This window comes from Lycorma delicatula, chromosome 8 (genome assembly GCF_047948215.1).
Source record: "Lycorma delicatula isolate Av1 chromosome 8, ASM4794821v1, whole genome shotgun sequence".
Taxonomy (NCBI): Eukaryota; Metazoa; Arthropoda; class Insecta; order Hemiptera; family Fulgoridae; genus Lycorma; species Lycorma delicatula.
This window is the reverse complement of record NC_134462.1, coordinates 80,829,618-80,853,820: the sequence shown is the minus strand read 5'-3', so window position 1 is coordinate 80,853,820 and position 24,203 is coordinate 80,829,618. Positions and strand designations below refer to the sequence as shown.

At 28.8% G+C, this 24,203-nt stretch overlaps 2 protein-coding genes across 2 annotated transcripts in view; one reads left to right on the top strand and one right to left on the bottom strand.

The window, feature by feature from the left end:
• The window catches only part of Tudor-SN (Staphylococcal nuclease domain-containing protein 1), a 63,883-nt gene extending 57,571 nt beyond the window's left edge, over positions 1 to 6,312 (bottom strand). Inside the window, exons 1-2 of the mRNA XM_075374013.1 lie at positions 6,053 to 6,312; positions 3,181 to 3,296 (exon numbers count right to left, since the gene is read on the bottom strand). Coding sequence (XP_075230128.1) covers positions 3,181 to 3,296; positions 6,053 to 6,088 — 152 coding nt within the window. The 5' untranslated portion in view covers positions 6,089 to 6,312. The remainder of the gene's footprint in view (positions 1 to 3,180; positions 3,297 to 6,052) is intronic.
• A 777-nt stretch (positions 6,313 to 7,089) lies between these two features.
• The window catches only part of snRNP-U1-70K (small ribonucleoprotein particle U1 subunit 70K), a 53,046-nt gene continuing 35,932 nt past the window's right edge, over positions 7,090 to 24,203 (top strand). Inside the window, exons 1-4 of the mRNA XM_075374259.1 lie at positions 7,090 to 7,408; positions 15,212 to 15,329; positions 20,762 to 20,826; positions 23,474 to 23,536. Coding sequence (XP_075230374.1) covers positions 7,265 to 7,408; positions 15,212 to 15,329; positions 20,762 to 20,826; positions 23,474 to 23,536 — 390 coding nt within the window. The 5' untranslated portion in view covers positions 7,090 to 7,264. The remainder of the gene's footprint in view (positions 7,409 to 15,211; positions 15,330 to 20,761; positions 20,827 to 23,473; positions 23,537 to 24,203) is intronic.

Sequence of the window (24,203 nt, the reverse complement as noted above, 5' to 3'; positions counted from 1 at the left end):
CCACCCATCTGATTTTTAACATTCTCCTATAGCACCACATTTCAAAAGCTTCTAATCTTTTCTTCTCAGATACTCCGATTGTCCAAGTTTCACTTCCATATAAAGCGACACTCCAAACATACACTTTCAAAAATCTTTTCCTGACATTTAAATTCATTTTTGATGTAAACAAATTATATTTCTTACTGAAGGCTCGTTTAGCTTGTACTATTCGGCATTTTATATCGCTCCTGCTTCGTCCATCTTTAGTAATTTTACTTCCCAAATAACAAAATTCTTCTACCTCCATAATCTTTTCTCCTCCTATTTTCACATTCAGTGGTCCATCTTTGTTATTTCTACTACATTTCATTACTTTTGTTTTGTTCTTGTTTATTTTCATGCGATAGTTTTTGCGTAGGACTTCATCTATGCCGTTCATTGTTTCTTCTAAATCCTTTTTACTCTCGGCTAGAATTACTATATCATCAGCAAATCGTAGCATCTTTATCTTTTCACCTTGTACCTGACAGTTATATGTAAGGGAAATGAAGTCAGTATAAACTAAGTTACTGCAGATACAACATCGATATCGTATTTTAAAATGTCTGTAATCAACCCAAGATTAAGTTATTGAATTCTTCTTTTATGAAGATTTAAAACATAGTAAATCACTTAAGATATCAGAGTTTTGCATTGAAGCTATTACCCACCCCTGACATGATCCATGTAATGAATTATAATGATCAGAATAATTTATTTATATAGTATATAATAAAGAATTATTCTAAATCAATCAATTAAATCCAAGAAAAATAACTCATTAAAAAAAAAAGAAATATAAAACATTTCAACTGAGTTTTTGTTTTAAAACAATTTTGTGGAATTTTCTTAATTTTTATCAAAGAAACATGGTGACAAGTTTGTGAAAAGAGATTAAGAACAGGAATTAATATTTTCTAAAACATTAATTCAAACCACCAGTCCCAAATATTTAAAAAAAAATTTCCCATTTTCTTTCTGGCATTCAATAAGCAATTAAGCAAAATTTTACAGCTGATTACAACATTTAAAAAGTATTGCTACACAAAAAAAAAAATCCTACGGATTTGCACAATGTAAATCCGTAGCAACCTCAGTAGTGTCAACCAATTAAACTTACAAGTTTTAAGTTCAATAAATATAAATATTAAAAGGTAGAACTACTTCATTTCAAAATTAAAAACGGAGATGAAGTTGCCTTCATCTACTCAATCTAAACCTTTATCTTTTATAAAAAATAGAAGGAGAAATGAAAAAATTTTAACCCAACTAAAATGCAAACAGTAAACACTCAGATTACAAAGCCAACTTGTCCACCAATTAAGACTGTTAGGTACAGTGGAAAAAAAATGCATATATATTGGTCATATCTTAATATTCACTAATTATAATATTCAACTGATTGGCACAGCATTACTTCTTTTCTGTGTATATTTTTGTCTGTAAGTCCAACTGAAAAGTTATGACAAAACAGTTATTGAAATGAAGTTTTTAAGTATAAAACTCTTAAAAAGGTTGCTTTGTTATAAACCAATTTATGAGGATTTTTCTATTTTATCAATTAAAATTGTACAAGAGTAAAAAGGTTTTAGATAATGTTGTCAAGTTCCTCAAAATTAACCTTTACAATAGTGTAAAGTAAAAATTTGCAGAATGTAACTGTACTACATACTTCAGAAAACAGTGGTAAAAAGAAACGTAAATCCTAAAATTTACTTTAATTAAAATAAGTTCAACATATAGTCAACAGAAATGTCTCTCAATTTCAACATTTACAGAGCATGTTTAAGTAGGTTATATACTACAGTTTGACCTCAATGCTTAGTGCTTCAGAGCATAAGGTGATAAATACAGAAAATTATATCTTCTTTTCTAAGTGTTGGGGATATCCATACGTAAGCTTTTATTAACCTAATTGTAATAAGAAACTCAATATTTATTAAAAGTTTGATTTGTACTACATTCTTTTAGCAAACAATTACAACCACTAATTAAACCTCCTTTTTGAATCTTTACATATCATAGAAATCTAGTTCTGAGTAACACATGTTCTTTACTTAGGCATGCTCTCTATATCTCATTTATAAGCTACAGAAAATTATACATATTTTACAATTAAGTGTTTAAGTATATGTATTTGCTATATCTCTAAAAATTATGGTCAAACGTACAATTTACATTGCAAAATACTTTACTCATAAAAACCCAGGTTTTCATCCAGTAATTCTTTATAAAATCATAATTCAATTTTCTTTAAAAAGTTAAGATGCTATAGATATTTCATAAGATTAATAATAAATAAGAAAAACAAAAAAAGAAGGAAAACATAAAAGTGTACTTAATCAGATGACAATAATACTGTAGACTGATATACACAAACTGTTAACACAGAAAAGGAGATATCCCCTATAAAATTATTTTTAATATTGTTTCTCCACAAAAGAGATACATTAATTTGATGTTTTACATTATCCATCCTAGTCTTCTTATGGCTGTGATGCATTTAAAGTACTTGAGGTATGAAATGTACTAGTCAATACGGCTTTCTTTGACAATAATGATGTTAACTATACAGCAAGTTCTATGGTGAACAGGTTGAAAGTATTTCTTATGAAGCCAAAAATTTTGATGGGCCTGGCTTGTTGATGTGGAACATTATGGCTTAACAAAGAAAATGTGAAAAAAATTTACTCCTTTAAGTCTGAAATGATATGCTTGTTAATTCGAGATTTAACCGTTTTTGAGATCTCAGGAGTAACACCTGCTGACTTTTTCCTTTGAAAACATTTGAAGATATAACAAATTTGCTCTAAAATGTTGTACAATATTTTGACCCAAAAGGCAAACACAATAACACACCATTGTGGAGATAGTATGATTTTTTTACAAAAAATATAAATTTATTGGAGTATGTCAATAATAATCTTGTATCATCACCATTATGACTTGCTTAAAAAAAGGCTACTTTCATAAAGGAAAAACCCCGTAACATATATTTTGAATAAAAAAACATCATATTACAGCAAAAATTTATTAATTTTTTTTAACATCTTATTTGATAAGTCTGAAAATTAACACTTTCTTAAGAGTATTCTCTGTTTTTATAAATTCAAATGCTCAACTATTTATTTCTATTAAAATTTAAGAAAAAATACATACCCTGTGGGTCTTTTTGCTAATTTTGGGGCAGATATGTTGGAGAGGATTAAAGTAGCTTCTGGAGGAGGTCCATTACGTGGTTGTCCCCGGACAATAATAGTATCACCAGATACCACCTGCAAAAGACATTTATTTATACATGCTTCTTATTGCAACATAAATATATCATAATTACAAAAATAAATTCATGGTATAATCAAACAGAAACTCGAAGATAATAAAGGAACATTGGCCTAGATATAATTTTTAATTAATTTTCAAATAATTTAATCCCAATAACTATTTGAAAAAATATTTTTATGTTCCATTTTAAGATATAAATTTAACCACATCAAAGTTAAAATATGAGAGATAATCAATAATTACACAATAAATTTCTTTGTTACTAAGATTTTAACAAAGGATAAAGTGAAATTATTACTTAGCATTTAAGCCAACACTTGAGTGGAGCGAACATTTATTATCAGTAAATATTTTTATAATAATTAGAAATTTTTTTTTTACAACTATTTATTAACTACTATTCCCAGAAACAAGAATATAAAAAAATTTGAACCAAAATTAGTTGCAGTTTTTAAAATAAACATTGATAAAAAAATAAACATTTTACAAATTCTGAATAGCAATCGTAATTCATTATTTACAAGCACAGTTTAGTCTAATTAAATTGTGCTTTTCAATGGTAGAGCAGCACAATTTAATGGACTTAACATTCTATTAAATGCACCTGCATAAAAAATAATACATGCTTCCAAGAAACAAAACTGGGTTAATTTTGGAGAAGTCTGCACATAAAAAATTTAAATAAACAATACTGAGTACTTAAAAAGAGAAATCTATTTAAATTTTACTTTGTAATTAATTAATTAAAACTGGTTTCTGTTTAAATAATGGGCTCAGTAATAACTGAATTATATTTGGTCTAACAAATAAACCAACCATACACATTTTTATTTTTTTAATAATAGGTTCCCTATACCGTATATCTGTCGTCAGTGTTTACTTATTAACAAATTACTTTATCAATTACGTAGGCACTCATTCTAATATAACTAATAACTTTGAAAATAACAAATTTAAGTATAAACAATCATTTAAATATTATAACAAAAGACAAAAGTTTACAACCATTTTGGTACTGATCAATCAAATATAATACTACGACAATGGAAATCCAGTAATTTTTTTTTTTTATTTATCAATATTTTCGTTCTTTTTAACTTTATCAAAATATTTAATTTTATTACAAAAATTGACATATTTTTGCAAATTACAACTAAAATGAATAATTAAGTAACTGATACTTTTTTTAAACATTTACTTTTAATGTTTAACATGTTTTCAATTAAATGACCAATTTTAACTTTTATTGCAGTTAAAAATATAAAATTTACAGAAAATTTATGATAAATTTTACAGGATTTATAAAACTTATGTTCTTACTGAATCTAGTTTTTAGACAAACTTAGAATGTTTCTTATTGACAAGTTTTTGAATACATAAGATTTAGAGAATTAGATTAAAAATGAATACAATTTAATATATATTTATACCAGTTACTATAGACATTCTTAATAAATATGAAGTATTTATTATTTATAGTAAAGAAACATCTGTTTGTAAATAATTAAAATACATAAAAATTTACATTTGTAAATTAGATTTATGATATTACTATCATAAATACCATCAACAGGACTGGGTTTTGGTACTTTTAATAAAACTGGTATATCAATTATTCATCTTTATTTTGATGCATATTTTATTATTACACATTCACCTTTCATCTACAACATAGACTGTAATTCTGAAAAAATCAATTATTTTAACTAATACAGTAAATGGGAAGGGCAACTTAAGTGGCTGGAGTGAAAGTATTAAATAATCTAATTCAAAATCTTGATGTTTTTAAAAGTTATAACTTTACTTCAATTAGACAAATACTCAACACGAAGTGATTGAGAAGATTTTTTTCATGATGTTATAAAAATGATGCATTACATTTTAAGTGATAAGAAAACACCATAAAAAGTTGTACATCCTCATAAATAATCATTTAAATTAAAGCCTTCACGGCCCTATTTTCAACATTAAAAGATAAAGAAACAATTTTAAATACAAAAAACTACTCAAAATAAAACATGTTTTCTGTGATTAACATTTTAAACTCATTATTTGTGCTTAATTTAATATCTTAAATTAAGAACAATATTTTACAAACAAAACTTTTAGTATCCGTAAACATATTGACGAAATATGGATTCACAAATTACGGGAGAAAGTAAATTAATCACAAAATAAAAAAACATTATTAAAGTAAAACTTCACGAAACTTAACAATAAAATTCTACCACGTTTCTTAAAAATAGCGATTTTTTTTTTAAACAAGTCGGTCATAACCTATTTAACAAAAATTAAACTTTAAACGACGTATAAAATGGAAATAAACTGTTTGAACATATGACTTCATTCAGCTTCTGAAAATTAAAAATATTTTAAGTTAACTTTTTAATTTCCATCTGTTATGTTCAAACAAAAGTAACAAATCTTACAATTTTTTCTACATTCTAAATAATTTATTAACTAGAAAATAAAAAATAAGCCTTACACTAGCAACTAAGTAAAGTAAGATAATTAAATTTCTAAACGATTTTTTAATTTAAACGATTATTTATTAGGGTCAAATTACAAGAGAAATCTGTACCATGTGCAACATTTTGTACTAACAAATGTAATTATTAAAAAGATAAATTTCAATGTAAAATTTTGATTACGGAGTAACAACTACTTGAAAACCTTCATTTTACAGAATTTAAAAATTATAAATTACATAATAAAATAACAAACCACTAAACAAATTAATAATATTCACCTGTTTCACAATCCCGACTTTAGTGGATCCACTCATGCTGAGGCCATACAGATAAATCTCAAAAGGTCGGAGTCAAACAACGTGACGTCAAAGACGTCTTACGATTAAAGGACGTAATGTTACCTAAGTTTTGGTATGCCTAAATAATTAATCTAAAGATTTTGGAAAATTTTAAAAACCAATACAACGTAAACACACCATCCCTCTCCAGTGAATCTAAATGGGAAATGAACTTATGATGATGTGGCGTGAATGAAATCCGAAACATAAATGGGATACGCCATCTGTTGGTAAAACCCGAAACTAAATTTTTACGATCGTCTTAATTTTTTTAAATTTTTACAAAGATATTATAAGTAAATTCTGTTACTTTAACTTAGATTTCTTTTCAAAATTTCATTATTGAGAAAAAATATTTGTTGAAACAAAATGTTCTACTTCAAATACTCCGTTCATAACAAATATAAATATCTTATCCAAATTCTAATAAATCAGAACGATAAAAGGTATTCATATACCGGCATCACTTTTTAAATCTACATTATCTTTTTAAGAAGAATTCAGAATAATGAAAACAAGAAAACTGAAATTGACTTCTACTCAAACCACTTCATAATTCTAACTTAATTCGTCATTTAAGTAATTGTGTTAACACATCATTTGTGACACGTGCACATATTAATACACGTCTGCTCAGAGCAGTTTATATGTCCGGAGGCATTTATTTCATCTGTTGGAGTTGATTCGATAATATGTTGCTTTTAAAAATCGTTTTATGGTTTTAATAATAAGCAACATAATACATCTAATACGACATTAAAATTTATATATGTTATATTAATTTACCGTAAAAATCAAGGTTTTGAATATTGAATCATTGTATATAATTATTCTTTTTATTATCTATTTAATGTGTTTGAGTATATTTATATATAGGCTTTAGTGTATTCAGCTTATCAAATCGATATTTTTGTAAGCAAGAATAAAAAACAAAACATTTTCTAACTATGTTCAATTTTGTTGTCGTGGTATACATGTATCATATTGATGTTACTTATGGTTGCAATGGCGTCTATCTATAGTTAATTTGCGATTAGAGTTTTTGTGCGTGAATACTAGATTTTTGTTTTATGTGAATAGTTACGATTTTTATGAGCTATTATGATGAAGTAATAGATTTCTTGGCTTTGACTGTTACTATTGCTAATAACAATGACTCAGTTTTTGCCCCCCAATTTGTTGGCATTATTTGCCCCTCGAGATCCTATACCATTTTTACCTCCAGCTGCTAAGCTACCTCATGAAAAAAAGAATAGAGGATATGTTGGAGTTGGTGCTTTCCTTGACCAGTTTGAGGTATGGTAAAATTTTACTTAATCGTTTTTATTTATTTTGGTTTCGATGTAATGTGATAGTGGGCCTCCGTGCCCGTGCATTTTTTTTAACTTCGTGTGTTTATCTATTTGATTACTTTATGAACTAGATGTAATTTATATTATGATAAATTGATGAGAGAAATTTATAATCATACAAAGTTGGAATTGCCTATGTAAGATATTAGCTTTTCTTATTTTCCTCAGTTGCTTAAAAATTTCTTCCATTTCAGAATTAGATGTTAGAACCTAGGATCTTATTGAATTCTGATAAACAACTTTGTTTAGTAGAACTACAGTTAATATATTTGTTGTTTATAGAATAGTTACTTGTGACAAACCTAAAAAATAGTGTCAAGCAATATTAATAATTAGTTCAGCATTCAGAAATGCTGAATAAATTGAAACATTTTGTATTGCAGCAATACCAAATAAACTGTTTTAGCTGTTCGTCTGTTTGTGATTATGATTTATTGTATATTCTTTAAAATATACATGAGCTTACTGACTTACCTGAATTGAGGTCAGAAGTAATTAGTTTTTGTGGATTTATAATACCATTACTTTTGTTATAACATTTGATTCATCATTGCAAAATATATTTTTGATTTTGAGGAAATTCCACATTACTTTATGTTCTGAGTTTGAATTATCTTAACTCAAATATATATTCAATATATTTTATATTTGAAAAGTTACTAGCAAATGCCTCATGCGTTACATTTTTTGTATCTTCAAGTAGGCTATAACATGTTTGTCTTAATAATAGTAATAGAAATTTTGGAATAAACGTCCGTAATTGATCTGTGAATTTAAAGTTACAATGGTGAATTTATGAGAAATCTGTCCATAATTTAATTTTGCATATAATATTAATGGGAGGTAAAAAGGTAATTAAAAGATTTTTAATTTACAGAATTGTTGCTGGTCACCTAGTGTAATGTGTTTGTAAATTAACACAATGAATAGCTTTAGTAAGGTATTGGATTTTTGTAAACTGATTGAAAATATTCATTTTTGCAGTTGCAAAAGTGTATGAATTTAATATCTGATTGTTTATAAACTAATTTAAAAATAATTTTTTTTTTGTCAGGATTATTTTCCATATATTTTTGTTAGAAGTGAGTTAGAAGTTTTTTTTTAACATAATATTCTGTGTTTATATAAAACTTAACAGAATATTTTCAGTAACTGTATGAAATAAAAGCCAATCTGATCTACCTAATATTTTATCTTAAATGGCATATAAGCAATTTAGCCTTTTACACTTAAATATCTAAAAAAATATTGGTATATTGAAATTAAAATGTATATATGATCAATCTTTGGCTTTATTTAAAGACCAACTTAATGTTGTGTGATTGTACAGCCCAAGAGGTTCACAAACTTAAGTTAACTGAGCAAGTGGTTTTCAAATCTTGTTCAAGTTCTGGAAATCAAATTTTGCTAGTAAAGCGATTCGTTTTTTTTACTAGAGACCTTCAAACCCTGTATCTAAATGCAGTGCCAGATTTTAATTTTTTAGTGTACATATGCTAGAAGGAAGGGTTTGGTTGAAAAAGTGTGAAATTTAAGACTCAATTAGGCAAAGCAGGAAATAAATTAAAGTATCTATAAATAAAGTTTGTTGAATTTATTTTGAAAGTACTGCTTTTTTGGCTTGAAAGATGATAATTATTTGAAAAAGGAATTATATTGCGAAATTGAGAGCTTACAGAAATTATGAGGACCCTGAATTATGTGCCAGAGTTTAGTGGATCTATGATATGATAAAAACAGTTTTTTCATGATCAGACTGTTATTTTATAAATGTATACAGTACTTATAATAATAATAGTATGTATGATTTTAATACATCCATTAGACTAGGTGAGAACTGTCATCTAGAAGTGGTAGCTTAATACATTTTTATCATGCCTATTGATAATTAGTATAATAAAAAAATTACAAATTCAATTTATAAATAAATAAAAGCAAAACATGAATTATAACAAAATCAAAATGATAAAAAAATTAGAATATAAATTCTACGTGATAACATAACAAGATTATTATTCTTTTTTATTTTAGAATTTTATAGAATTTAGTGTGGCAGAGGATAAAGGTTAAAAAAACTGACTACTACCTTTTTCATTCTTTGCCATATTAATTTTCCTTTGAACATTATACTCTGCTGTTATCCCTTTATGAAACTGTCTATACAATTGAGAGTTTGTGCACAACACAAGGTTAATCATCCTTTGTACCAACCACCTTTAACAAATAGATCTATTGTCTAAACGTGTTGTAAAGGAGAGTAAATATTTTCAGGATGTGTAAAAATGTATAAGCAACCACACATCTTCACTGCATTCCAAATACAATGTGTAATTTGGCAAATTCTTCTCTAAACCATATAGCTTTTTAATAAAAAAAAATTGAAAACGCTTCAGGTAATCTCATGTTTAAAATCGTATATGTGTCTACAGCACTGCTTTCTCCATTAAAAACTTGCCATGTAAACGATTTAGTTACATCGTCATTTAAAATTGATCTTCATCGTACACTACTAATACTATACTTCACAAAGGTTTATATAATTTTTAAAATAGGCCACAAGTGACAATAAGTAAGTAAATTATTATACTTAAACATTCTATTTATTGAAAATAATTATTATTGTATAATAATAATTTACTATATATTTTTTTACCATTTCTGTTACCTTCCTCCTCTCTATAGTTTTATTTTCTTTAATTTTGACTCAGGCTTTTTGCATTTTAAATACGTATAATTCAAGTTTAATGTTAAATTCCAACAATTAGAATGTTCTCATAGTAGACTAGATGACAGTAACGAAAAACCTGATAGAATTTTATTTTCTACCATTGATCTTAATCTAAAAATATTGAAAATGAATCTAATTTGTTAATTTATTTGAGATTATTTAATATTTTCAAGAGATAAATAAGTAAAAATAAAGCCTGGTGGTCACGTGACAAAACACCAATCAGAGCGCATAACATCATGTCTAGCAAAACATTAGATTTTGTTTGTTGATTTTGTGCTCTAAGACACATTTTTTGTTATATGATTTTCTGCAATAGTACGACTGCAAGTCTGCAATGGAAGCAGGGTTCGCAAAAGCCAACTGCAGTAACTAGCCCAAAATTGTTGAGGTTTTGCTGGCAATGTTTTTCACATCTACTTAGCGGAATTCTGAAATATCAAAAGTACACAACTATAAACATTGCTGTTCATTAGTTTTTTATAATATTATGTAATTATTACCTCATTACGGTCTGCTATATAAGTATTGTTGGTCAAATCCATTATAAGCCCACAACACTTAATAGCCTGTCGACGTAACAGATTTTGACCATATGTTTTTTAGTTCATGTGAAATTGTATGCAGTTTTTGAAGTTTTAATGGTAGTACTTTCACACTGAGTCACTACATTGCTTGTAAAACTTGGAATTAATTTTAGACTTAGTAATTTTCAAAACACCGGAAACACTCCGCCAAAAATCTGATTGTTTTGTAAGGTGTGACATCATATGAGAGGCCATGACAGTTTGGAGCATTTTAGCAGGAAAGTTTTAATTTGTTTATTTAAATGCAAAATACATTGTGTAAATAATCATTTACACTATGATTGTACACGTTGATTTGTTGATGATTGTTTATGTGTTATATTTTAATAAAATAGACTGTGAAGCATAATATAAACTAGTTTCTAAAAAAACAGTTAACTAGCCTATTTGTGAATTATTTTTTGGGACACACACTGTTAAAAAAAAAACACTAAAACATTCATGCACATTAATTGTGGATTTTGAAATCCTCCATAGTTAAACACCATCATAGAAAAATTATAAATAAAAAGCAAATCATAAATTACCAAATATAAAAAAGAAGGAAATAAAAAAGGAGCAAAGTGATAATAACACCATTTTTGTTTTTAAAGATGTGGTGTAGTGTACCCCCTTTCATTAAACCATGGTATTGTTTTTATATAACTTTTTAATATATTCAGATTTGTTTAATAGTGGTAACTCAAAGTTTATAAAAAAAGTAAATCCTTTTCCGTACTTTCAAAAACTGCCTATAATCTATTAAAAACACAGTTATAGTTGTTTGATTTACACTTAAATTTTACTTGATCAAATATATAATGCAAATTTATTATCAGCACCTGAATATCCCATATACAGTCCAGTTTGATTCTCTTCAGTTATTCACTTTTCTTTCCTTTTTTTTTCCTGTTTAGCCTCCAGTAACTACCGTTTAGATAATTCTTCAGAGGATGAATGAGGATGATATGTATGAGTGTAAATGAAGTGTAGTCTTGTACATTCTTAGTTCGACCATTCCTGAGATGTGTGGTTAATTGAAATCCAACCACCAAAGAACACCGGTATCCACGATCTAGTATTCAAATCCGTGTAAAAATAACTAGCTTTACTAGGACTTGAACGCAACCTTATCGGTTACCAGAACCCGTTGGGGATTTTGCGGTGTGGGAGGAGGTAGCGCCTCCTTTCCCACCGTCAGGGTAGCTGTGGGCACGTAGGGGTCTCCCTTGCAGTCAGCTTTTTCACTGACGCCATATCACGGCCTAGTGAGTAGAACTCCTTTCTCACTTCTTCATGTTTGTCCCAAAGGAGATACCCCAGACCACAACTTTAAGCTCCCTCTTCTTAGGGAGCTGGTAAGTGTGGAAAGCGATGCCCGTTGAGTGCAGAAAGCTCTGCACTTCCTGGAAATCGCCTTTGCTGCTTAATTGCAGCCTTACTAAGATGCTCTTTGCGACCAGGCGCTTGTGGATTGTGGTGGATATGGTGTTCACCAACATGGACCACTCCCTGGGGCAGTCCAACATTATGGGTGGGATTTTCTCCTGCTTCTCAACTGGAGGTTATGAGGGGTTTCCCCTGCAATTTCTATGGTGGTGGCTGCCATTTCTGGACCACCATTGGTTGTGGTTGGCTCCATGGACTCGGTGTCCACAGCTACCAACGTCTCATGTTGGCCCTCTTCTGGGCTCTCTTGGTTAGAAACTGCTCCGCTTGAATTTCCAGGGAGGGAGAACGAGGAGGTGGTGGGCGATTAGTCGGCATTAGCCTAAATTAAAAAAAAAATTAATTAAATTTTAACACTACCTTAAGTTTAGATTCATAAAAGGAATAAATTCACTTAAAAAAAATAAAAAGTTTTAGTGGATAACAGCTTACATTAGTGTAAATTGCCAATAGAAGGTGGTGATTAAACCTGGTAAGTATCTTTATCAACTGAATAAATATACAACTAAATAAAATTTAAGTAAAAATGATTTACTTAATACTGCTCACTACTTAATCTATAAAATAGTTTGAAAGTAATAGAATTACTTTGTCATAGACCTAAAAATAAAATTTACTTACTTAACCAATTGTTAGATACTGGTAAAAAGAAAATAGTATTTAAAATAAATTAAGGTAGGATTTAGATAAAAGTTTGTAACACTCGTTATAACCTCTTTAAAATCGAATAAAAGTAAACTATGCTAAAACTTATCCAGTTTGACCGGAAGGTCAAACAAAAGATATAATGTTATCATTGGCTGAACTGGGCATCCTAATGGTATGTTGGTGACAACACTGTAACTGGTATTCAGGTACACACACACATTACACAGAGCACTAGAAAACACGTCCTTTCACAACCACTGCTAGACAGAGACTAAGTTACCTAAAGAAATCTCCATTGAGATAATCTAGATTCTCATTCCAATCCCTGCTATAATTAAACTACTCCTACCACTCAGATTTGGTTGAAAAATCTGGCAATAAATAATAAACTTCCTTCTTTTCTATTTTTATCAGTTATATATACAGGAATGACCAAAGTTTTGTTTATCTTTATGGATTTCTAGCACAACTCTAGTTAACCTATAATCTCTTGAATTTAGACCTGTAACAGCAAACTCCCAAATAGAATGGAGCTGGTCTACTGCAAATTTTTCAAGAAAAATAAAAGTTATTGCTTAGAAATTTAAAAAAAAAATGATTTGCATCTTTACCTGCTACATTGCAAACTGAAATACCTTTCTTTGAGTCCGACAGCCTCATTTCAATTTTTTCCCAGTTATATTTTCCTTTTTTTTGTTCTCTTCTTCACTATGATGTTTGTATGGATTCTCTTGGTTTCTCACCATTCTGATTCCAACCTGCAGTCTCCATGCTTCCTACCTCCTACTTGACATCCCTTTAATGACATGTCAGTTATGTTACAAGTATCTACACTCCTGGCAGCAAGCTTTAGATTTCCCTCTTCATAATAAAAAAATGTAGTTCTAATCATTACAAAATCACTGATATATAATGTGCTGTCCTCATCCTGGGTAAAATTATCTCAAGAGACTAGGTGCAGTGGGCACTTAAGTGTCTGGAGGACTTGAAGGTACCCTATGTGAAGGGTTATTTGCCTTCTGTGTTTCTTATCAAATAAGGGAGTATGTCACATATTCAACCACCCTTGCCCTTCCTGCAATACCCTCTTATCACATCTCACTCCATGCAGAGATCTGTGGAACTAGTTCCCAATCTTAGTGAGATCTGGTAGGATGTAACTTCCTGTGCACCTTATTGCAATCTGTTTTGAGTCCAGCGGCTACAGAATAAATTAAAAAATCCCTTTTGGCACGCTGGAAGACGGAGATAGATTTCACCAGTGCTAACTAGGGGATAAAAAAAATTTTCACCTTAAATTTAACAAAAACTTCAAATTTACTCAATATGACAGTGGTTGCGTGTGAAAAAAAGTTTCACATGGTTAGCATATGACAGACCCCATGTTGCAATTCCAGCAAAAGTTTGGTCATTCCTTGCTGTAAGGGTTGGTCATAACAAAAATTGTTTCAGACAAAAGTTTTAGGTAATGTTTAGAGGACTAATGACCACTTTAAACTGATTCAAAACTGTGCCTATTATGGAAGGTATAATTTTTTTTGTCTTCAAAATTCTATTTTTTCCATCCTCTGGACCAATGGTTGTTATCAAAAAATTTTACTTAGATAAATTTTAGGCTCTCATCCAAAGAATAGTAGGAACATTAAACAAATTTGATATTTTACTTAATAAGAAAGTTATAGCGGTATTTTGTTGTTTTTTTAAAGCCACCCCCATGGTTTGATTTTAGGCATTAACAAAGTCAACTGATATTTTGGGTTGAGTTATTCTTAGGGAACAATTTGAAAGTGATTGGCACAAAATTATGGCATTTATCGTGTCCACAAGAAAGTGAAATAAAAAAAATATATATATATATATAAAAACTTTTGAGCTGTTGATGGTTTTGGGGTCTGAGGGATATGGAACACAAAAATATGTCGATTTTCCAGAAGTTGAATTACGGATGGTACCCATTACAATAGGTAGCTTTCTTATGAAATTACTTAAAATAGGTGCCTATTACGTGAACTCACCCCTCTTAAAATACTGATGCAAAACTACTTATTATTTCAAAACACAAGAGATAGTACTTTTTGCGCATACTGTTATGTAGCTAAAATATTTGTATAATATAAAATAATATATAATTTATATTATTTAATTTAAAATTAATATTATTAATTGAATTATTACTTTATTTATAATTCGTTTAAATAATATATGAGAATAGTTAACAATATATAAAGGTAATGAATGATATTTGATACATGCACTTAACAAGGATACACAGTACATGTATGATCTTATACCCTTGCACTTGTACATTCATGTGTTATAATTGATTTATCAATTATTGTATTATTGATTATTGTAGGATCCATCTGAGACACCTCCACCTACGAGGGTTGAAACCCGTGAAGAACGCCTGGAGCGCAGACGAAGAGAGCGTGCAGAGCAAGTTGCATATAAGCTTGAACAAGAAATTGCTGTTTGTATGTATTATGTATTTACTTTCATGTATTTAAGGTTTTAATGTTTTTAAGCATCTTCATTAAATTTTAATTCTTGTTTGCGCTGAATTTTCTGGACTGTTCTGTGAATCTAGCATTACATTTTCTTCTTTAGTGTTTTTATAATTTGTGCAAAAAGTTATTTTTCAATACTTCTCTATTTTTCGTATTATTTTCTGTATTATTTTTTCTTTAGATTACAGTTCTGCAAACAGATTTTCTAATGCTCAAGAGTTTAAAAGAAATATGAATAAAAAATATTTATAATTTAAAGTATTATGGTGTGTTATACAAGCGCGTAATACCTTCTTTAAAACCTCTTACCTGATTCCTTTGTTTTTGTAATCCTGATTAAAGGACAAAGTTTTGGAAGGGAATCCAAATGTGAATGCAGGAAACTTATTTTTTAAGTTCATTTTACATTCTACAGTTCTGTAAACTAATGTTTTTTACTCTCTTTGGTATGATTATTGTTGTGTAAAATTTTATGTTTATATTAAATTAATAACTAGTCATTTGGGGTTCATTATCTGATATCAGAATAGCAGGATCTCCAAATTAAATGAACAGCTCATTCTTAGCTCATATTATATTGAAGTTCTTTTTACAGAATAATATCCCATCTCTTTCCAATTGCATTCATAATCACAAGCCACTTTTTCCTTTTAAATGATCTTGCATAATCCTATTTAAATATTGCAAGAGAAGAAAGATAATTTGCTGTACTAATCTAACTTCCAGATAACTTTTAAAACTTCATAGAAATTGTTACAATTTGTTGCTGCTCTGGCAGTTAATCTTTCAGAGAATCATAATTCTTAGATTCATTTAAATATATATATTTATATTATCATCACAGTATAATAATCAGACCCCAAATTTGACTGAACATAAATTTAAAAATATATTTGATTTTTGTAAACTATCTTAATCTATTGTGCGATATTATTTTTCTATTTAAAAAAACAAATGATGGGCAGATGGATAAAAAGGAATTCCCGAACCTATGTTTATAGAGTTTTTTCTCATTCAGTGATGTTAAGAACACACTAGCGATATATTTGACGATATTGTTTACATAAGAGTATAAAATGGCAGCTGTTTACTAGTATTTGTGCTGCAATTGTTTTGTAATAAGTTGACTTGATGAAAATAAATTATTACATTTATCTGTTAATGCATTATAGATCTGCAGTATTTCTATGTACTTCCAGAATGTAGCTTGATAAATTGTGATTTTTGGCCTCTGTTGAATGTTCTATGTAAGATTTATTAAAACACTAAATTAAATAAAAATATCTCAGATCAAATAAAACAGGTTCTAGAACCATATAGCTAATAGTTTTCTTAATATCAGATGTAATACAGGAAAATTTGTTGTCCAACACTTTTTTTTTACATTTGCAATACAAAAACTATGTTAAATAACTAATAAATGCATAAAATTTATTATCAAAACTTGAGAAATTTAATTCTGAGAAAATTGATGAATGTAGCCCATGAAAAGAAAATACTAGTTGAAGAAATTTAATTTTATTAAATATATAGAATCAACTAAAGAAAATGCAGTTAACAATTTGAAATGGTGTTAAAAAAATAAAAATGTAATTGATACACTTAATAAAGTTTTCAGTAAATTTTCAAAAATCTATTCTGGGTCATTCCATGTCAAGTGGTTCCCGCTTTGAAAATCGTCTCCAGCAGTTGACCATCTTCAAATATAAAATTTTTGGTGAAGGTTCCCCATGGTCTGAAATTCCATTTTACCATATTGCACATCTTTATCTGTTATGGATGATTTTTTGTAGCCTCTTGGAAAAGGGGTACTTATTACACATTTAAAAATTGTTATCTTTGACTAATAATTATAAAATTGTTATCTTTTTTTAATAATTTTGGTACTGTTGGTTAACCTTTTATGCTATATCTGAATATGTTAGTTGTAAGTTTCTTTTGGAACCTGGTTTTGAGATATAGCAACTGAAATTAAGAAAAACAATTTTTTTGCAACATTTTGGAAGTCAAAGTTTGAGCTGATATATTTCCTTATCTAATTCTTTAATTGAAATAAAGTTTTGTAATTTTAAAAAGGGAATAATTAAGTGTAGGATCCTGCAGTTTCAAAGCAGTGGGAATCTTATGTCAGGAGAAATCCATCACCAAATTAGTTCAAAAATAGTTTATGATTTTTGGTCCATCCATTTGAAGGCGTATACCTCAGGTATACCTTCTTAGATTTTGTTAGTTTTATAATAGGTGAAAAGGGCAGCTTTTCAAAGATAATTAATTAATAAATAATAAATATTTGCATGTGACAGATTTATAATCTGTGGAAATTTCTAGTTGATCTGAAGCTGGAAAAACATTCATTGCTTCAGAATATTATTAGATTTTTTAAAGAATTTTCTAAAATTTACAATATCTTGAAAAAAATGTTCAGTGTTCCAAAAAAATTGGACTATTTTAGAACTTTCTAGGCTGATCTGAAAAAATCCATTTTCTACAATTTTCTGGTAAACTCCATTCTCCAAAACATTCTAGGAATTTCTGGATATTCTGGAAAATTCAATTTCTTCTAGAATGTTCTTTATTTTGAAGAAAGGGAAGGAAGCATAAACTTTTTGTGAATTAGCAGAGTTGTTAGTGAATAACTTCTATACTCAGTTGTGACATTGATTGTTATCTAAACTGTATTTTGAATTTTTTTTAAATGAGTTCTTGGCCCTGCCATTTTGGCAAGCCTGATGGCTCTAATTGCCACAAGTCTTTGATGTTTAATTATGGAAAAGCTTTTTTGTTGCCTGTGGAAGAAGTATCAGCAGTGGATAAAGAGGCTTTTACAGCGGCCATCTGGAATTAGCTTTAATGAAGATGTTGACATATGTTCCTATCATAAAGCTGTTATGCTGACAAAGTTTGAATTCCTACAGAAGGACTGCTGTTACCCATTTGGAAAAGAGTCGTACAAAGCCAGAAAAGGATTGTGGCTTATTGATATTGATTCTGCTGACCGATTAAAAGCTTTAACAAATTATGACTTCAAGCCAGGTCAAAAGTTATGCCTATGTTGTAGGCAAGAATTGGCTCAAAGAGAGATTCAGCCAAAGGGTGATCAACAAGAATCAGAATATAGTGATGTGGAAATGCTAGAAGATTCTGGAAGAATGGGATGGATGGATGCTTCACTGTCAACACTTGGAATCGGAATCGTATGCTGTTCATATATTTTTGACTGAAATAAAGCATATACACTTATTTCAGTGAGTGGTTCAGCTACTTAATACAAGAATTTTATCAATTTGTGGCACTATGAAGAAGACTTTGGAATAACATTTGAATGGAACGTCTTTGGTACTAGCCACAGAAAATCAACATGATGGAATTGGAAGTATGTAGCAAAACGATTAGCAGCACGTGCCAGTCTACAGCAACCTATAGAAATACAGATATTGACACCAAGAGACTTGTTGAATTTTGTAAAGAAAGTATACCAGGAATCAGGTTCTTTTTTTACTCCGATAGAAGAAGTTGAGAGAATCAGACCTGAACAGGAAAGCCAGTTTAGTAGTGGTCACACAGTTGCTGGAACAAGAGAGAACCGCCAGTTTAAGCCAGTTAGCAAAGCTAAAATACAATTCAGCAGAGTCTCAAATGATACTTCAGTATTTGAAGTTGATTTTATGAAACTGCTCAAACCTACTCAAGACATATCACTTAACCAGCTTGCAACCAGGTCAGTATGTGGCTTGCATGTATGACAATACTTGGTGGATTGGAAATATATGTGATATATCTTTTGAAGAACATGATGCCCTTAGTAGTTTTTTGCACACTCATGGTGCTGCTTGTTCTTATCATTGGCCCCGTAGAAAGGACAGTTGTTGAATTTTAGAACAGCACATTTTTGCTACTCTTAAGCACCATCAACATCAGGACGACAATATATGTATCCAGAAGATTGAGAAACAATTTAAGTGGAATTAAAAGGTTTGACTACTTTATATATTTTTATTTTATTTTGAAGCTACTGTATTCTATAATGTAATACTTATGCACTCCATTATTACTACTACAACTATATTTCATTTTGTTCACGATTTTAGTATTTATGTTCATGTTTAATAAATGTTTTAAAAAAATTGTAATTGCTGTATCAGATATAATTAGTTGAAGCTGTCTCCTCTGCATTCAATTGGAGGCAGGGTACAGCTAATATTGTTAACAACTTTGTATTAACGGGCAGCAAAATGGATGATATTATTTAATAATAAAAAATTGCTTTCTACTGGAGAGTATTCATTTAATTCATAAACATTATGGAAAACTTGCTCCTTCTGTCATTTATGCATTATCTTTCAACTGTTTTTTCTGCCACTTATAAACTAAGGGTCAAAAAACAAACTGCATGAATTTTGTATTTTAAAAGTTGTTCTTTCTAACTATTATAAAACTAACAAAATCTAAGAAAGTATACCTGAGATATAAGCTTTTAAAGTTTTGGTCAAAAATTTAGCTAAAAATTTTTTGACAATATTTAATGATGAATATTTCCTGACATAAGCCTTCAGTTGTTTTGAAACTTTAGGATGTTGACACACAATTATGCCCTTTTCCAGGTTACAAAGTTTTGTTCCAGCTAAAGTACTAGATAAGGAATTATGTAAGCTCAAACTTTGAATTACAAAATGTCACAACTTTTTAGCTGAATTTAAAGTGCTATATCTCAAAACCAGGTGCTAAAACAAACTTGTAAATAACTTGAATTCAGCATAAATTGTTAACCAAAAAACCAAAAGTATTAACTCAAACCTACAGCTTTATTATTGCCTTCAAAATTATAAGTCAAAGTTACAATTTTATGTATGTATGCGTGAACTACCAATAAGTACCCTTTTTTCAAGACGTCACAGAAGATCAACAATAGCAGATATAGAGCTACAATTTGGTTAGATGGCATTTAAGACCACAGTGAATTTCCATGCGAAATTTGATGAAGTTTAGAGATGATTGACTGGGGACCCCTGGTCCACTTGACGTGGAATGAACCTTCTACTTCAACATACACACATACTACATATACTTAGCTGCGTGCTTTCAGATTGCTAGTGTTGCTCTCCGCAATTATTTATTTAATTTTCTTAATTTGTGCAGTGGTATCTGTAATAGGAGCAACCAACCAACCTTTACACGCATGAAGTTTAAAATTGATAACATTTAATAAAGTTTATAGTAAATTTTCAAAAAATTTGTCCTACTTCAATACGCATTTTATGTGTATGATTCGAAGAAATGTATTTGTGAAATATTAATACAATAGTCTGCAATTTTATTTAAGTTGTGGTTGTATACTAATTATGCAGTAGTATGTATTATGTACTTGTGTACTACTAATTATGTTTTTTGTTTGATTTCAGGGGATCCACACAGTATTACAACTGCTACTGTTGACCCTTTTAAATCACTCTTTGTGGCAAGAATTGTAAGTTCTTATTGTATTTTAGTAAACTTTTTTCCTAGTGAATTTTTAAAAACTATGTTGTCGAGAATAGTGTGCTTCCAAATCACAATAAATATGAATAGAATTTATTTTCATAAATAATACTGCCACTTTACAGTATTTGGGGCCACTTTACTATATATATAAAGTGTGTGTGATATACATATAGCTGTGTTTTTGTAATTGTTTTAAAATAATTATATCATGTTTTGATATGTAACTTAGTCCAGTTTGATGTTTAAAACGGATCTTTTAACAAGTTAACCACATATAAATTATTCATAAGCATTTCTATTATTGCTCAGTATTTTATAGCGTAGTATATTATTTATATGAAACTGATCAATAAGTAGTGCTAGAACACTATAATATTTTTTCTTCTTTTAAATTTTCAATTGTATTGCAATTTTCAATATGATAACTTACATTATTTCTTCTATAATATATTGATTTCGTGTCTAATGTACATTGTAAAACATATTTTGTAAAGTTACCTTTGTGTGAAAGAAATTTTCAGACCTTCAATTAAGTAGTCATGGTTGTCAAATCTGTATTATCAGAGAGACACTATTGTTTATTTAAGCATTTTTAAGGAAACTTATCAAATAACAGGATTGTCAAAGGAACTTTCTCAGAAAAAAAAAATCCCTTTGGTGAAGAATAAGGACAAACTTCCTTAAAAGGAAATTGCAGAGTCAAATTGAGAACCTCCCTTTTTTTAAGTTAATTTTTTTAAATTATGTTCCTTACTTATTTAACATATTTGTCTTGTTTATTATTTTGTGGGTTTTTACACTCCTCTAATTAATACCCTTATCATTTTCCAGATTTCTACAATTTTTTAAATGTTACATTTCAAAAAATTATTTCTTTACTTTTTAGCCAAATAAACTAAATCGCTAAAATTTCATTTCAATTTTTTTCCACCAAAAAAACTATTTTATTTTTTTTAAATTTAACTGACAAAACTTTACTAAAGAATCTCAGTTTATTGAGGGGAAACAAAAAAAATATCAAATTTTCATACTATATAAAAATATACAATGTATAGTTGTAACAGTTTTAAAAGAAAAGAAAATTCTAAATTATGTTTACTTTATAGGTGTTATTAATTATGTAATTGAGAATATAATTCTTATGACAGAAAAACAAAATTAAACAATTGAAATTTCTTAATATTATCAAGAATGATATTGTGAACTTATATAACCAATATAGCATTAAAACATTAAATAGGATAGTAAATATGTTCAACCAAATTAAAATGTTGCTGTAAATAGTACTTTGATGGAAGCTGTTTAGGCATAGTGTAAAATCCTCTTCCTAAATAAACATTTATTTGAAATGTGTGATTGAGTATATTTATAGTTATTAGCAAAGATATATTGATAAAAATTCAGTTTATCTCCAGTAGGCGTGGGTTAATATAATATCTTAATTTTTACTACATCAATAAATAATGTTAATAAAATTACAAAATCATGCAAGATATAAAGAACTTAGATTCGAATTTGCTATCATACAGGTTTTTTCTTTCTCGCATCATATCTAATTTTTTACTACTGGCTTTGTTTTCAACATGTGCAGTGTTGAATTATTTATGCCTATGAATTTTTTATTTTAAATCGATTTTAATTATTGTGTTCCAGATTTTTATAGCCCTTCCTCTTAACAATTTTAATTTTTTCTTCAGATTTTTAAATATAATTTCATAATATACCCATCAACCTTGGTCACAATATATTTTTATTGAGGTCAGCATATTAATCCATAATTAACAGAATGGGAATTTAGCATCACTAATAATCATATTACCACGTAAACTACCTGTTCAGTAAGCAAACGTACAGTTTCACTAACAGTTAGTTTGCACTGGACAGTTGTTGGCCCTAACTAATCCCGGAGCAGGGTTATTCTATAATATTTCCTTCTCTTATGTCTAATACTTATAATACAGTTATATTTAAAACTGTAAACTCACTCTTATCATCCATCATATGAGTGTTTGGTGTGGTAGCAAAATAATAATTCTCTTTGTTTATTTGTAGCTGATATTTTATTGGAATCAATTTCAGCCTGAAACTAGCCAGCCATTTTCTGAACTTTCAGTTTCATTGGCTGCTACCTTCACAAGTGTTTTAGGTGTAAAAGAACCATCTGGGTGAAGTTGGACACAGTGGTGTTAGTGCCATTTTTCTCTTTAAGATTGAATTATTAAGTGAACTGTAATGCCAGTCCACTAATTTTAGTTAACTGGAAAGACAGCAGCTGAGTCACATTACACAGCCAACTGAAAGTATAAATACAATTCAAATTATCATTAAAACTAAATGTAAAGTGGGTAGTAACTATTGTGATAATACCCTTGTAACAACAAGACCACTTTCTTACCCTGCCACAGCTTGTAATGCACTCAAGAACTTCTAGCAATTTAACAGTTAGAACGGATTAATTCTGAATTTTCTTCTCAAGAAAATTCATTTGTAATCGAATGAATGGCTTAATTTGATTTATGGTAAGTAAATTCATTTATTTTAAAAATAACTTTTTTTCTTAATCTGGTTTAGTTATATGTTTTATTATTTCATTTTAATATACATTAATTTTTCTTATGTAATTATGTTAACAGAATTATGATACATCAGAGTCAAAACTGCGACGTGAGTTTGAAATGTATGGTGCCATTAAGAAGGTGAATAAATTACTATATTAAGTTTCTTATTTTATCTATCAGTCATAGTATGTTTTCATCTTTCTCCTGTAATTCTGTAGAGTTTCAGGTAATATTGAACTTTTTATTTTACATATTCCACTACTCTCGCTTATCAATGATCTTGTTGTCTATAACAATGTCAAGGCTTATCCTATGAAGACTCCTAGAACATTGCTGTAACATATACAATACCATCCTCCACAGCATAGTTGTGATGACCCTGCCTTTTATCTAAAAGTTTTTTCACTTCAAATCCCTGTCAGGCTTGGTAATTTTCATGTGCTACAAAATTCATTTCTTATGTAATAAAAAGGGAGATAAATGGCCTGTAATTGGGCGTAGGCCTGCAGTGTTAAGACTACATAAATAAATAAAATGTTATAAAATAATGTTTAATATATTCTCTATTGTTCAGTCATGCCTTGTTCCCTCCCTCTCTTTCTAAAGAGGGTGCCTGTTGTTTAATTAAATAATTCAAATTTGAAGCAAATTACTGAATGATGGTATATGATTCAGGTTTAAATTGTATTTAAGCTTCATAAAAGAAATTTAACATACACCCTCTTTAGAAAGAGAACAAGGGCATAACTGAACAATAGAGAATATATCAAACATTATTTTTTTAACTTTTTATTTATTTATGCTG